Genomic DNA, 13,737 nt, shown 5'->3' on the forward strand with positions numbered 1-13,737 from the left:
CACACACACACACAGACGCACGCTCCTCTATGCAGCATTTCTCCACTTTCTTCTCTTATCTCTCACTCATATGCCGTCTGTTTTTTCCCCCCGTCTTCTTCTTCCTTTCTTCCCTTCCCACCACCACTGGTGCACCCCATCCCTCTCTCTCTCTCTCTCTCTCTCTCTCTCTCTCTCCCTCTCTCTCTCTCTCTGTGCAGGTTTTCCCGAGCAGACAGTCAGTGTGGCAGCGATTGAGTTCCCGTGGATGAGAATGAGTGAGCGACAGCAAGTGCACGGTGCGGCCGACGCGAGTGGCGAGAGTGACTACCAGAGCCTGCTGCTGCTCGGGGCCATCGCGGCCGCGTCCGCGTTTGTCGTCACCATCCTCATCGTCCTCATCTGCGTCGGCTGCCAAAGGTGAGAGCGCGCTCACGTGACCGGGAGGAGAGAGGGAGGCGCGGGAACGGGGGGGAACAGGAGGGGGGGGAAGCACAACTTTGATCGGCGGAGTTGGCTCGCGTGACTTTTCTACGCCTCTACTTCTTCTGAACCCCCTCCCCACCACCACCACCACCTTCCCCTCCTCCCGAATTCTTCCCTCCCTTGTCTTTTATCTCCTGCTCCGAGCGGAGCGGCGGTAATGAATGTTAATGGCTGCAAGTGTCACATCTGATGAAATGATGTTTACGGTGCGCAGGAGGAGGAGGCGAAGCTGGAGGAGTCGGTCGGAGAGGCCCCGACTCCCCCTCCCCGCCCCCGCTCACCACCCAGTTCCAAGGCGATAAGGCCGCGAGCCAGACGAGAGCAATGGAACAGCTTATGTTTTCGTTTTTTCGTGTGTGTGTGTGTGTGTGTGTGTGTGTGTGCGTGCGTGCGTGTGTGTGTGTTTCCTCCCACCATAACCCTCGGGGACCAACCCGCGGCTGCAGTGTGGCTTCGTTGCCATGGGAGACAAGATAAGGATGTGGAGAAATGTCAAACCGGCCGATTGTCACTGAAGTAAAAAATCGCGCCGCTGCTTCAGATTTGAAGATTAACACGCGCGCCCTCCGCTGGGCGTCGTGGTTCAAGCGGGGGAGCTAAATAATTTATCAGAGCGCCATCCCGCCGTCATGCACAAAATACCGCCAGATCCGGGAAAGGCAGCGGGATACTATCGACCGCTGCCGCCGTCATTGATTTTTAAAACAGCCCTTTCCGCGCGGAAGGGCTACAGCAGCATATATTTGTCAAGATCTTCATCTAACCCGCGCGCCGTAATGGGCGCCATTCATCGCGCCGTAATGGGCGCCATTCATCGCGCGTCTTAATACCTTGACGACGTTTTCTCCCCCGAGCTCCCCCCTGTGCCGTGTTATTACTACCGCCTCCAGGGGGAGCTCTCCGTACCATCCCCGCGGTCCCCCACGGGGCCCGACGGCCATATGTTTGCCCGAAAAAACACAGAACTGAGTTCCAGCTCAGTGGAGGAGACAATAGCTAGCTGCTGCAGCAACAGCGCCATCCCGACACTTTTACCCACCGCGGCGCTTCTTCTGCTCCGGTGTATTTTTAGCCACGCACATAATTAGATGAATTGCATTTGATTTGCGCACCTGTTTGCAAAACAAATAAAACGGCTTTGCGCTGGCGGAACGAGCTCTCGCGACGATGTGACGGTTAGCAGGGAGTGAAGCGTGCGTGTGCGTGTGCGTGTGTGTGTGTGTGTGTGTGTGTGTGTGTGTGTGTGTGTGTGATTACCACTTCCCACCTGCATCCAGTAGCTCCTGTCCCCCTCCCTCCTCCTCCTCGTCCTCTACTGCTCAGTGACTTGCACCATGCCAACAGTCTCCTGTAGCTACACGAGCCCCCGGGGGATTCACATAATGCAAGCCGTTTGTTGTACCACACACTGATTTCGACGAGACGCCGCATCAAAGGTCCAGTGTGTAATATTTGGCCTGATTTACAAGTTTTATATTGGTGACAGCTTAATGTATTGCCAATACATACATCAATAAAAGCGTATACTGACAGTACAATAAAAGTCATTTGGTTTCCATGCGCATCGAATGGTTCTTATTATATATATATGAATATACGCAGGTCAAGGGTCTTGCTCCCAATTAGTTGCCAACTTGCACCACCTTATTTCTAAGGAAGCCTGGTGTGGACAAACCAGCCCGCCTGACAGCGAGTTTCATAATTAGGGTGACTGCTTGCGTCTTCAAATAAACCGACGAAGAAGAAGGTGGATGAGGTGTCAAGGTTTGTGTGCGCAGGCCACAGTAGTTCACTGGGAAGCTCGGGAGGGGGAGGCTGAGCGGGTGAGCGCTGCAATCCAAAATGTAACCACATGATGCCACTGTTTCTTCTCAAAATCTCCAAATATTACACTCTTAACCTTTAACGACGGCCAGTTCCAGAGCCGAGACGAGGCGTCTCTTAGCCGCGGACGTCCTTTTTCCCGCTGCGGCTGAGTCACGTCTCGCCCACCGTTCCAAGGACTTTCACGGCCCGACCGGGCCTCGATAACATCTTCCTCCTCCCAGTGCGTGCATGTTGCCTCGCTCTCTCTCTCTCTCTCTCTCTCTGTCCGCTGGCTAGCGTTGACCTTCTTCTGTTTGATGTCATGTCAGAAAAAGCAAGAGCAAGCACCCGCCGGCCGGAGAGAAAGGGACATCTGTAAATATGGTGAGATGCACTCACATTCTTCCTCCCTGCAAGTCTCCTCTAATCCCCCTGTGTCCTTCTGCCTGTTTCTGTGCGTCCGCCTTGGATGAATTGCTGATTTTACTCTCTTCCCTTTCTTTTTTTTTGGATGTCCACCCTGTCCGTGTGTCTGTGACAGCAGGGCACCCTCCGACATCCTAAACTGAACTCCATGAGCAAATCTGACACCAGACTGCACGAGATTAATCGCTTCCCCTGCAACGGGAACTGTAAGTGAAACGCTGACGGCTTTCGCGGGGACAGTATGTGACAGTATGTGACAGCATGTGACCTCATCCTCTGACCACATGACGGTTCTATCCCAACACTTGGATTCATTTAGCCCCTCCTCTCCCTCTCGCAGCTGTGAGCAAGAGCCGCCCGGCCAGCATGGACCTCCTGCTTCTGCACAGCCGGCGCTCACAGACAGACCTGAGGCCCTCGCACGGGCGCCAGCTTCCCCAGATCCCCACCAGTCCTCAAGGACCAGGCCAGGGGGGAGGAGGAGAGATGGGAGGAGAGGCCGGGGGGAGGGGAAGTGGTGGAGGTGGGGGGGGGGGAGGAGGAGGAGGAGGAGGAGGAGGAGGAGTGGAGGCGAGAGACCACACCTACACCGAGGTGGGAATCCGGAACAACCCGACGCCCATCCACTGCCTGGACGATGGCCTGTATGAGACCGTGGGGGTCCGTGAAGGCGAGGCTCCGCCCAAGGCACCCTCAGCCCCGCCCTCCACATCCTCCAACAATCCGACGCCCATCAGGGTCCCTCACAGCCCCCCGACCCAAACCAACGGAAACGGAAACGGAAACGGAAATGTACGACACATCACTTGAAGGCCGCGCTGCTAGTTGTGCTCATCGTCTTCTCGATCTGCGTTGTTGCCCCTGTTTTGTTAGCTGCTGTCTTTTCTTTGAAGGGTGTCAGAGGGAACGGCAGAGTGAACGGCACCATTAACGGGCCGGTGGCGGTGAGGGGAAACGGTGCCAGCGGCGTCAGCAGGTCCCCTCAATCTTCCGTCAACTCCTTGGCCAATCCGGAGCTGTCCGTTGCCGAGTACGCTTCAATACGGAAGTACAGGAAGGTAAAACGCATGGGAGCGCATCAGATGTGACGTCAGCGTGTTTCACAACAAAGAGCAACTCTGTTAGCTGCTGCAAATTTTCAAAAACATGAGGCTATTTTCAACGATTGCTGCGAATTAGAACATCTGATTGTCAATTTTATTGTTGACAAGAAAAAAAAAAGTGAAAACAATATTCTTGTGCTCACCCTTGATGTGTGGCAGTGGGCATCACCTCTCTAAAATTACATTTGAAGGCTTAAGAGTGATTTTTAATGCAATAAACCACAAAGACTGGGTCGTACAAGTACTTTTCCCACCCTTGTAATACTTTAAAAGTTAATTTTGGCATCAGACAAAGCAACTTTTAACGATCCATTCGCCCAACACAAATGCAAGGGTTCTTTACTTTTGACATTTCTGATAGGTGTGCCAGCAGGGGGGGGGGGGGACATCGTTTAAATCTACAGGCAGAGTTTTATCTGTGGTTGCAACACTGTTTTTGCTGTGAAGGGTGACGACTTGAGACCTCATGGAAAAATACTGGAAACAAAACATGCAACAGTCCCCCTGGGTAACAAACTGTTTCTGGTGGTGTGTTTGTGCTGCACCTTCACTATGACTACTGCGGTTGACTGTTGGCCGTAGCACGTGTGCAAAGGCTCAAAGTGAGATCGATCAATTCACTGATACATCCCCATAACACGCAGTAGCATGAAATAATGGAAGCAATTATTACTGCGGGGCATTACTTCCACTACTGTGTCGAAACAGCTGTCTAACGAAGGTTCCTGTCTCTGTTGCTGATTTTTAATTGCCGGAAGTGTTTTATGGCAAATTTTCAGCAGTGCCTCCATACCTCCAGGTCGACAAGGTGAACAGGAAGGAAAACAACGGGGCCGACAGCCAATCAGACAGCCAGTCCAGTGTGAGCGACTCACCCTCTACTGCTCCTCCCCCGCTGCATCGCAGCCAGGAGTTTCCACGAAAACCGCTGGAGCCGTTCCACCTGCACTCCTTCCCAAAGGTAGGGAAATTACGGCATCAAGTGGTCTGCAACAACCTGGCGCGCTGTGTTACGCAACAAGCCCCCCCCCGCCCCCCGGGTGTAGGTCTGCCTGTTTGCCAGCAGAGGGCACTGTCCACAAACAAAGGACCGAGACTCGCCGAGGCGTTCATCTTGATGTGGCGATCAAAAAAAAAAAAAAAGAGAGAGAAAATAAATTAAATCCCTAAAATGTCCTCATTATTATCGGTGTACGAGGTGTAATGTTTCAAATTGTAACCTTTAACTCCGGGCCTGGTTTTGTGTTTGAGTATTTTAGCATCTTATGTTTACTGTCATAACAGTCACGGCCACATTTAGGTGCAGCTCTGATATGAGAGGGAAACATGGGGACAATGATCGGAAGGTGATCAGCCTTTCCCTCGGCTGTTGTTGGCACAAACGCATCCATTTTTCATGAATGTTTGTGTGATTCGGCATTGGCTCGCTCGCTCGCCCGCGTGTATTTGCTTCCCGCGCGCAGCCGTGGCAGAGTAAAGAGTGGAAGGATAGATTATGTAAGAGCTTGGCCGGCTGCCAAGCCGTGTGTGTGTGTGTGTGTGTGTGTGTGTGTGTGTGTGTGTGTGTGTGTGTGTTTTCCCACTGAAGCTAGCAGCCAGTCTATCTGGAAACAGCTAACAGGTAGCCAGCAGGCAGCGCGGGGATAAATAATGGTCACATTTTGAAGCCATTTACTCTGTCGGCCATCCATTACTCACCATTACTGCACAGGAGAAGCAGGGAAAAGCTTGTTTGTCCCTCATGCACAAGCCACTCCAGTCCAATCATTGGTTTATAATACATTTTTGGGGGCGGGCAGGGGAGGGGAGGAGGCACCTTTACAAATTGTTGAAATAATAATAAGTAAATAAATAACACGTTTCTTTTTGGCATATGTTTTTGTTGTTATGACGTTTTTGATTGTCGTGATTTGCATAAAACCCAGTGGAAAAACCCGACCCAGACTGTTCATCTAAAAACACATATAACATGTCAATGTTTACTTGAGGGAGCAACTTACACATAAAGATCTAAAATAGGTCATTGCAGTCAAGTCACAATTCCAGATTTGACATTGTTTTTATTTCAATATAATTTGAAAAACCCTTTATAAATAAGATTGAGACGGCAACAATTTAAGGCAAAACATTTTTAGGCAAACAAAAACTCAGCAATGAATATGTAGAGGTGATTAGACACTATAGTGAAATATCACTGTTTTATACATTGGACCTTGAAATGATTTCCATCCTAACTTTTATCATCGATTACATTTGAAACTCTCTGAACTTTGACTTCAGATAGTCAGTGTTGTTTTCTTTGTGCATGCGTGCGTGTGCGTGTGCATGGAGTTGTTTTGGCCGAGAGGCAGAAGCTCCGAAGGTGTTGTCCTTTGGATCAATAAAGTTGTCTGTATCTGAGTCCGATAGAATCAGTCCTCATTAATCTCACAGTGCCCGCGTTTCATCCCAAACTTTGACCTTCACACTTATTGCCCTGTCTGTCTCCTTCCCTCACTCATGCACTATTCATGCACACTATGCAACTCTGGCCCGTTGTTTATTTATCAAGTACAAACCAGGCGCGCTCACGGCCTCGCAAGTTCAAAACCAAACCCCCCCGAACAGACTGAGAAAAAAACCCAAAACAAGTAAAAGTGTGCGACTGACTGACCTTTGCCTCGGTTTTTTGCAACTCCTGGCTGAGCACCCTCAATCAATTTTGTTTACCAGGAGGCCGTTTTCATTGGCAATGGGGAGCAGTATATCTGGAAGCCTCCGGAAGAAGATGACATCATCACCTTGCACCCACCTCCACTCCGTGGAGAGAACGGACAGGGGCACCCAACACCCCCAACTGCAAAGGAGGTGAGTGTGTGTGTGTGTGTGTGTGTGTGTGTGTGTGTGTGTGTGTGAAAGAGAGAGAGAGAGAGAGAGAGAGTGGGGGTGGACGTGCCACAGCGGGACTGCTTCAGGCGAGCCGAGCGGAACCTCCATGCGGGCCGACTGACGGACAGCCCCTCTGATTTGTGACCGCTGTGTTTACTCATCGGGGGGGGGGGGGGGGGGGCTCCGATTTGATTGGGGCACGCCGTCATAACACTGCTGCACTGTGACCCGCCTGTCATGCAGAGGTTTCTTCTTACAGCCGGTTGGTTTGCGTTACATGGAGCCAGCAAGCCCAACCCCCTGCGTGAACTCTGACCTCAGTCGCCGTGCCCCCAACTCATCTATCTGTCCCAAGCGCGCAGCCCACCAGATGGACCCTCGCGTCAGCCGTCGTCTGCGGCTAAATAGCCCCGGCGTCGCTGCGCATGAATTAAAATATATTTTCTCTCCTGAGGTTAGAAGGAGACCGCGTGTAACAACCTCCGACTGACCTTCGGTCGGCAAACCAACCGACCTATATATGTATGCATATATGTATGTATATGTGTACACCACGTGCCCGGCCACATGTGCCTCCACTCACAGCGGCTCCACCCCCCACTTCCCTCTCTATTCCCAGCCCACTATTGAGTCAGTCTGCTGTATGTGGAGATTAAGGGGTTAAGTCTCTGGTGTTAAACTCCTCCTCTGCAAATCAGCCCGGTACGCAGGGTTGCTGTCCTTGACTGATTGCTGCATTCCTCTCACTTTCAAACTTTCCAGCTTTTCTTTTTTTTTAATTCCTGTTTTCGATCTCTCTTGCCGTGTTTTTCTTTTTTTCCTTCTTTTTTTTTTTTTTTTTCTTTTTTTTGAACTTGTGAGTTACTTTGCCCTAACTTGCCCACGTATGCACTTTCTGGAGTTTGTCAGTTGCAGCCGTCAAAAGGAGTTGAGTTTCCACTCCCACCTCAATCCCCTCCTTTCTTCTGGCACTCTCTGCGACGGCTCCACTCCCTCCGAGGCTCTGAGGAGGCGCTGCCTCGGCCGACCAATCACGTTGCGCAGAGCGTGTCTGGCCAGACGGCTGTCTGTTGCCAGTGCGCCATTTGGATCCATGTGCCAGATCTGCTGTTTGCAAAGGTCGGCTCTATACTGGCACATCGGTCGTATATATTTTTAGGTTCCCCGTCGATAATCTGTTTGCCGAAGTTCATTTTGGCTTGTTGAGTTTTTGAGCGGCTCGGCAGAGAGGAGTGGGAGAGGCGAGAAGAGAAAAACATACAATGCACGGGCTTCCTCAACAGCTGCAGCCCAGTTTTGAAATCCCCATCATCTTGTGACTTCCTTCCTCTGTTGCACAGAGCTGCAGATGAACTGCGCGCACAGATGCACACTTGCAACTACACACACACACACACACACACATTGGGCGAATTGTGTGCGTACACTAGTAGCATACGCCGGGGTACTTTGTTTATCCACAAAGGTCACACTGGTGCTCTGTGGGGGCAAGCTTTTTTTTTTTTTTGTTATTTCTGGTCTTCCAGGGACACAGACGGAGAGGCTCACAGTTTGTGTGCGTCTCTTAGTTGTGCTGTAACTGTGTGTTTGACGATAGAAAAAGTACAACAAAAGGGAACCATGAAAGTTAAGGCTAAGATGAGTGCGGCACCATTATGCATGTGCTCGGGTTTCGCTTTTTTTGTTATTCAGAACCGAACAAAAACAAGGCCATTCAGTGCCACTGCTGGAACGGCCTTGTGTGTGTGTGTGTGTGTGTGTGTGTGTGTGTGGGAGAGAGGAAGAGTTTGCATAGCCAGTGTTTCTCAGGGCCAGCAGAGCAGAGCTGCCGGTCAGGGTGTAAGCCCGCACGGTAAACATTACCACGTCCCACAGTCCTCTGCTGTTGTGTTCCACTTGTGGAATTTTGGCACAGAAATGCCAAAGGTCACAGTGTTGGTATCTGAATTCCCCAATAACCTTCAGACACGACTCTGGGCTGCGAGTCTTACATAATAATAAAAAAAAAAGAGTCAATAAAATAAAATAGCACACAGAGCCCAAAATGAAGCATATTTTTATTTTGAAAAAAAAAAAAAGGCATAAACTCCTCAAAGTAAAAAAAAAGAGAACAAGTTGGGGCATAATCTGTAATATAAATATAGAAAAGGCAGCGGTTTTGTTTCCGCTATTGGCGAGTTTGTTGCGATCCAGACACACTGATACACGGACTGCCCCCCCGCTGTTCAGCTGCCACAGCCGTTTGTGGTGAAATTTTAACAGGTTCGTCCACTGTGGACTTAAGGCCGCCTCTCCAGCTAGACCTCAACAGACTGATAACACAGTTTACTCAGTCACCTAAGCCATAAAAATAGGTCAGGTTACAGCACAGAGCCAGCTCTGTCAACACATGTGCAAACCACCGCGCGCACACACCCACGCAATTCCATCCCGCACATTCATTTTGCCGGCGCTGAATTAGCGTCATTGTGTGTTTGCTCTCATGTTCGCCGCACTGTATGTCATGTCTGGCCTTGCATGGAGGCAAGTGCAAGAAGAAAAAATGTATGGGAAGTGCTCGTGGACTTGTGGCTGAATCAGGAAACCTGATATGGTGACTGTCCACTTTGTAGTCCACGCTTAGTTTTAGAAATTTTTATGAAGGTTTGTGAGTGAGCCCGAGTTTCATTTTGTTTCACAAAGACTTTTAGTGCACTTCCCCCTCATCACCTGACCCCAAACTTTGCCCTCCTCCTCCTCCTTTGTGTGCCCCCTCAGATTGCAGACACATACTCCATCGTGTGCAAAACACAGAAGAAGAAACCCATGGAAAACAACGGCTCCAAAACCCTTCCGCGCTCCTTTGGCGGAGAGAGAAATGCCGGGGCCCGGGGCCGCGGTCGAGGAGTCCAGGGCCCGGCGCGCTCCCAGGAAGAGCCCTGCTACGAGCCGGTAGGAGACCGGTCCTGGTCTACCTGCGCCGTGGCCGAGGCTGACCCTGCGTATGCGACTATCGACTCCCACAGGAAACGTGAGCAGGGGGGAACCAATAACAACACGGCCGGAGGCAGCGCCACTCTGAAGAGGAAGAAGCAGGTGCCGCAGCCGCAGCAGCAGCCGCCGCAGCAGCAGCAGCAGCAGCAGCAGCAGGCGGCACCAGCGGCACCAGCGGCACCAGCGGCGCCAGCGGCGCCCCAGGTCTCAGGTCCCCCAGCGATGCCTGTCAGAGGCCTGCCAGGTGGGGAAAACTTCTACGAGACCATCAGTGATGTGAAACAGGGAGCCAGCAGCTCCAGCACCACCACCATCTTCACCTTCAATGATGGAATGGAGATGTACGTCACTGGCCTGTAGCTGACTCAGGGCCCAGGACCCTCTGGTACAGAGTCAACAAAGGGACCCACTTGTTCACCGGCCAGTCGATTGCTGTACATAGATTCAAGGCCCTCCCTAAAGACAAAACAACATGACGATTCATTCTATGATGACATCAGGTACAAACAGGGTCTTAATTCAGGTTTAGTGTTCCTTTGATTGGTCTGTATTTCAGAACCAGCCAACGCCTAGTCCAGCCCAAATATGGACCAAATATTTGTTTTAACAGAAAAAGAAAAGAAAAAAAACTGGAGTACTTCTACATGTTCAGCCTAATGTGTCAGTCAATCATTGACCAAACATACCGGTTTGTGCGTCATGATATTTTTTTATTTTTCTATGTACACTTTGAGACTCTGTGGTGTGACACACAAACTACCATGCATAGTGCAAACACAAACCTGAAAACAAGCATTAGTAGCAAGCACACAAACACTCATGCACATACACGCGCGCACCCTATACTGTGGGGACTTATGTAATATAAGCAGATGGATGTCAGAAGAGAGATTTGTGCGGCTTAACTCACCTACGCAAACATTTAAAACAGGTTCTTTGTGCACCCTGGCCTGTTGCCTTGCAAGTCTGCTTAACCACGGAAGTAAGTCACCGTGCAGTCACCTGTTATTTTCAAATTTACAATCAGCGTGTTCCAAACCAACCTGTAGTTATCACAGCCTTGAACCTGTATTCATTGTTAAAAGCCATGTTTGATTTGGGTTATCGGCCATGTACATGTCATATAGATTTATAAGGTTATAAAGCACCACACTTAACCACAGGCATGATTATCCAACACCCTCCCCTTCTGCAAAAAAAAAAGAAAAAGATTTAAAAAAAAAAAAAAAAAAACAAACACACAAACTAATAAACACACACATACTTGGAACGGTCAAGTTGAGTGATCCGGTCAGGGAAATCAGCAGGGTTGTGCAAGAATCCTTCCTGATGTGATATGAGTTGCATTTCACAATGCAAGACCTTCACTGTATCGCTTTAAATACACATGGATGTAATGAATAAGAGAAGAATATTTTAAATATGAGGAAGTGAAAGAGTTTCTAAAATAATCCAAATGTTATTTGCACTGAACTCCAGGAGAGGTGGTGCACATAACTGAGCTTTAGCATGCTGTAAAGGTGTTTCGAATCATGCTTGGATTTCAGATCAAGTCAGAAAGTTCACTCGATTTGTCTTGACTGAAATAGCAAGTGGGTTTGAATCCATGGAGAAAAGAAATGGCTGGGCATGAAAGCCGCAAATGAGTGTCTCTCGCAACACCAGTTCCTTTGTTGCTCCTCACCCTTTGCCCACAATCATCTTCACTGGATTCTATTCCATGACATTTAGTGCCCATCTTTTGTAGCTTTAAGGAACATTATGAGGTAAAGAGAGGATAGAAAGAAAGCATAAGAGGCTTAATAGAAGGACGGGGGTGAAGAGGGGAAAAAGTGCTTCACAGGCTAAGGGATGAAAGGTGCATTAGAATAGTTGTCCTGCTGAGAGAGCTACGCAAAGAGCGGATTTGTTACGAGAGGTCTAACAGATTTACTATACTGTGTCAGAAAGTATAAACAAATGCACTCTGTATTTTAATGCACTGTTTATTTTTTTTTCCTTGCCTACTGAAAATACCATTGGATGAATAGCTCATGCCACTGCCATGAAAACGATATGTTTATGTTGTTGGTGCAATTTTTTCCTGCTTGATCGAAAATTGCATGCTTTAATATATGGAGATTTAAAAAAAAAAAAAAAAAGAAGAAGAAGAAGAAAGAAATATCGTGGTACTTATTGATCTCTTGTTTGTTAAACTTTTCTGTTGTACTTTCATGTGATGCAAAACAGCGACAAGTGTTTCTTAGGTCTCAGCTTGGCCAATGTAGTTTAAAACTGGGCATTGTTTACGCTCCCACAAAGAGCAATAGACATTTTTAAGAGGGGGTCGAAGCACAGCGAGTGAAAATCTGGATAAAGATTACCGTAAACAAACACAGGGCCATAAAAAGACTGTCCTTCCATCGATATGTTTTTTTTTTTGGCCGTGGGGTTTGCGCTCGCTGCAGCGCAGAGCAATGTGCAGTTGGGTGGAGAAGTTACGCTTTTCTTTGGTCCGCACTTGCATCAACTCCCACCCTCAGCTGTGTTCCTCCACTTATAAACGACAAAGACCCCACTTTCCTTTCCTTCACCGCTTCCCTTGCACAGGAGGGGCCTTCAGTATCCACTTTAGAGGGTGAGTGTGGAGTAGGGGTGGGGCAGCTTCGGGGGGTGGGAGCGCTGGCCCCGGGTCAGGTCAAGCCCCGTCTGATATCAACAATGCACCAACGGCTGAACTGCTGGCCGGTATGAGAAATGTCTAACAGCTGAGGTGCTTATCGTGCTCTGCTGAGGCTTCCCTTAGACAATGCTGGCTGGAAATCGCTATCACACCTAATCCCTTTTTCTCTGGATGTCACTCGGGCATCACATTTCCTTTATCCTGAGAAAGAGCACTGACCTGGTATATTTTGTCGCACACTGTTACACGCCGATTGAGACGGATGTTCACCGCACAAGCAAATACGGTATTATGTAAATGTGTAAAATACGCTGTTGCTGTTCTGATGTTGTTTCGATGTAACATGCAGTATACAGTATATTTGTTGAAAAAAAAAAAAAGAGATGGTTATCACAGACACATTGTACTTTGTGGATGCAAGATGTCTCATGCTTTCCATGATGCAGATGCTGTTTGTTAATTGTCTTCAGATATAATTATGGGCCAATACTGCTGTGACAGCTGTAGCCAATCTTATACATTCTCAAAGCACAGGGTTTAGTTAAAGGAAGAAAAAAACAAAACATGGAATATAGTGTGACAGTGCAGATATGCAAAAGATTGTAATGTTTTATATTAACCTTCATAAAATATTAAAGTGAGTTTTTACTTTTCTAATAAAGTGGCACATTATAACGTGTGTTTGTCTCATGCCAGTAGTCTTATTTTATGCTAGCCCAGCAATATTGCAGTGTCATTTGAAGAGGTTCAGCCTTGGATGAAAATGTGAAATGACCTTGTTAAATTAACTAATATACCAAAGGAGTTTTTTCAGGACTTTTTGGGGAGGGTAAATAAAGAAACCTTTAGATGAAGGGAAAAATGTAATACTTTTCAACACCAGCATATATCATAAACATAACCCAATGAGGGTTTATGTTTATTAACAGTCCTCAGACTTGTACAAGAACATTTTTGTTCATTAAAAATTTGACGAAAAAAATAGATTACTAAAAAAAACAACAACATAAAAATCGAAATATAAAGACAATATTTACTTCACCGTCTATTATTTCTTTTATTTTTTGCTGTTGTCGCCAACTGAAAATGTCCTTTGCAGAATAAACTACAGGGTCTTTTTGAAAAATAAAAACAACAACCCGGGAACAAGAAAAACCGAGCAAAGTGAAAAAAGTGCGCAGTTTACGGCAGAACGTGGGTGCTCGTTCTCTCTCTCTCTCTCTCTCTCTCTCTCTCTCCACCATGAGCTCGCCTCGCAGTGCTCCTCCTCGTCATCAGCAGACACCGGCCGGTAACTGCAGGACACGCCTCCTCCTCTTGTCCCCCTCTTCCGCCCACATTACTTCGCTTTTAGAAAAAAAAAAAGAAAAAGGTGATTGACACGGTGTAGAAAACAACCAATCAGGGGGCGCCTCGCCGTGGACGCGTGCCAGA

General features: G+C 48.3%; 1 protein-coding gene across 3 annotated transcripts in view; it reads left to right on the forward strand.

Annotated features, from left to right (window-relative positions):
* The window catches only part of LOC142889840 (uncharacterized), a 36,972-nt gene extending 23,990 nt beyond the window's left edge, over positions 1 to 12,982 (forward strand). For 2 of the 3 annotated variants that reach the window (XM_076028500.1, XM_076028499.1), the window contains 8 exons: positions 201 to 399; positions 2,601 to 2,655; positions 2,813 to 2,903; positions 3,038 to 3,489; positions 3,591 to 3,755; positions 4,600 to 4,761; positions 6,513 to 6,647; positions 9,426 to 12,982. In XM_076028500.1, coding sequence (XP_075884615.1) covers positions 248 to 399; positions 2,601 to 2,655; positions 2,813 to 2,903; positions 3,038 to 3,489; positions 3,591 to 3,755; positions 4,600 to 4,761; positions 6,513 to 6,647; positions 9,426 to 10,001 — 1,788 coding nt within the window. In that variant the 5' untranslated portion in view covers positions 201 to 247 and the 3' untranslated portion in view covers positions 10,002 to 12,982. The remainder of the gene's footprint in view (positions 1 to 200; positions 400 to 2,600; positions 2,656 to 2,812; positions 2,904 to 3,037; positions 3,490 to 3,590; positions 3,756 to 4,599; positions 4,762 to 6,512; positions 6,648 to 9,425) is intronic. The other variant, XM_076028501.1, reaches the window with a different exon arrangement.
* The last annotated feature ends 755 nt before the right edge of the window (positions 12,983 to 13,737 follow it).

Source organism: Nelusetta ayraudi, unplaced genomic scaffold (assembly GCF_046127955.1).
Source record: "Nelusetta ayraudi isolate G7.1 ecotype Tasmania unplaced genomic scaffold, CSIRO-AGI_Nayr_v1 ptg000024l, whole genome shotgun sequence".
NCBI lineage: Eukaryota > Metazoa > Chordata > Actinopteri > Tetraodontiformes > Monacanthidae > Nelusetta > Nelusetta ayraudi.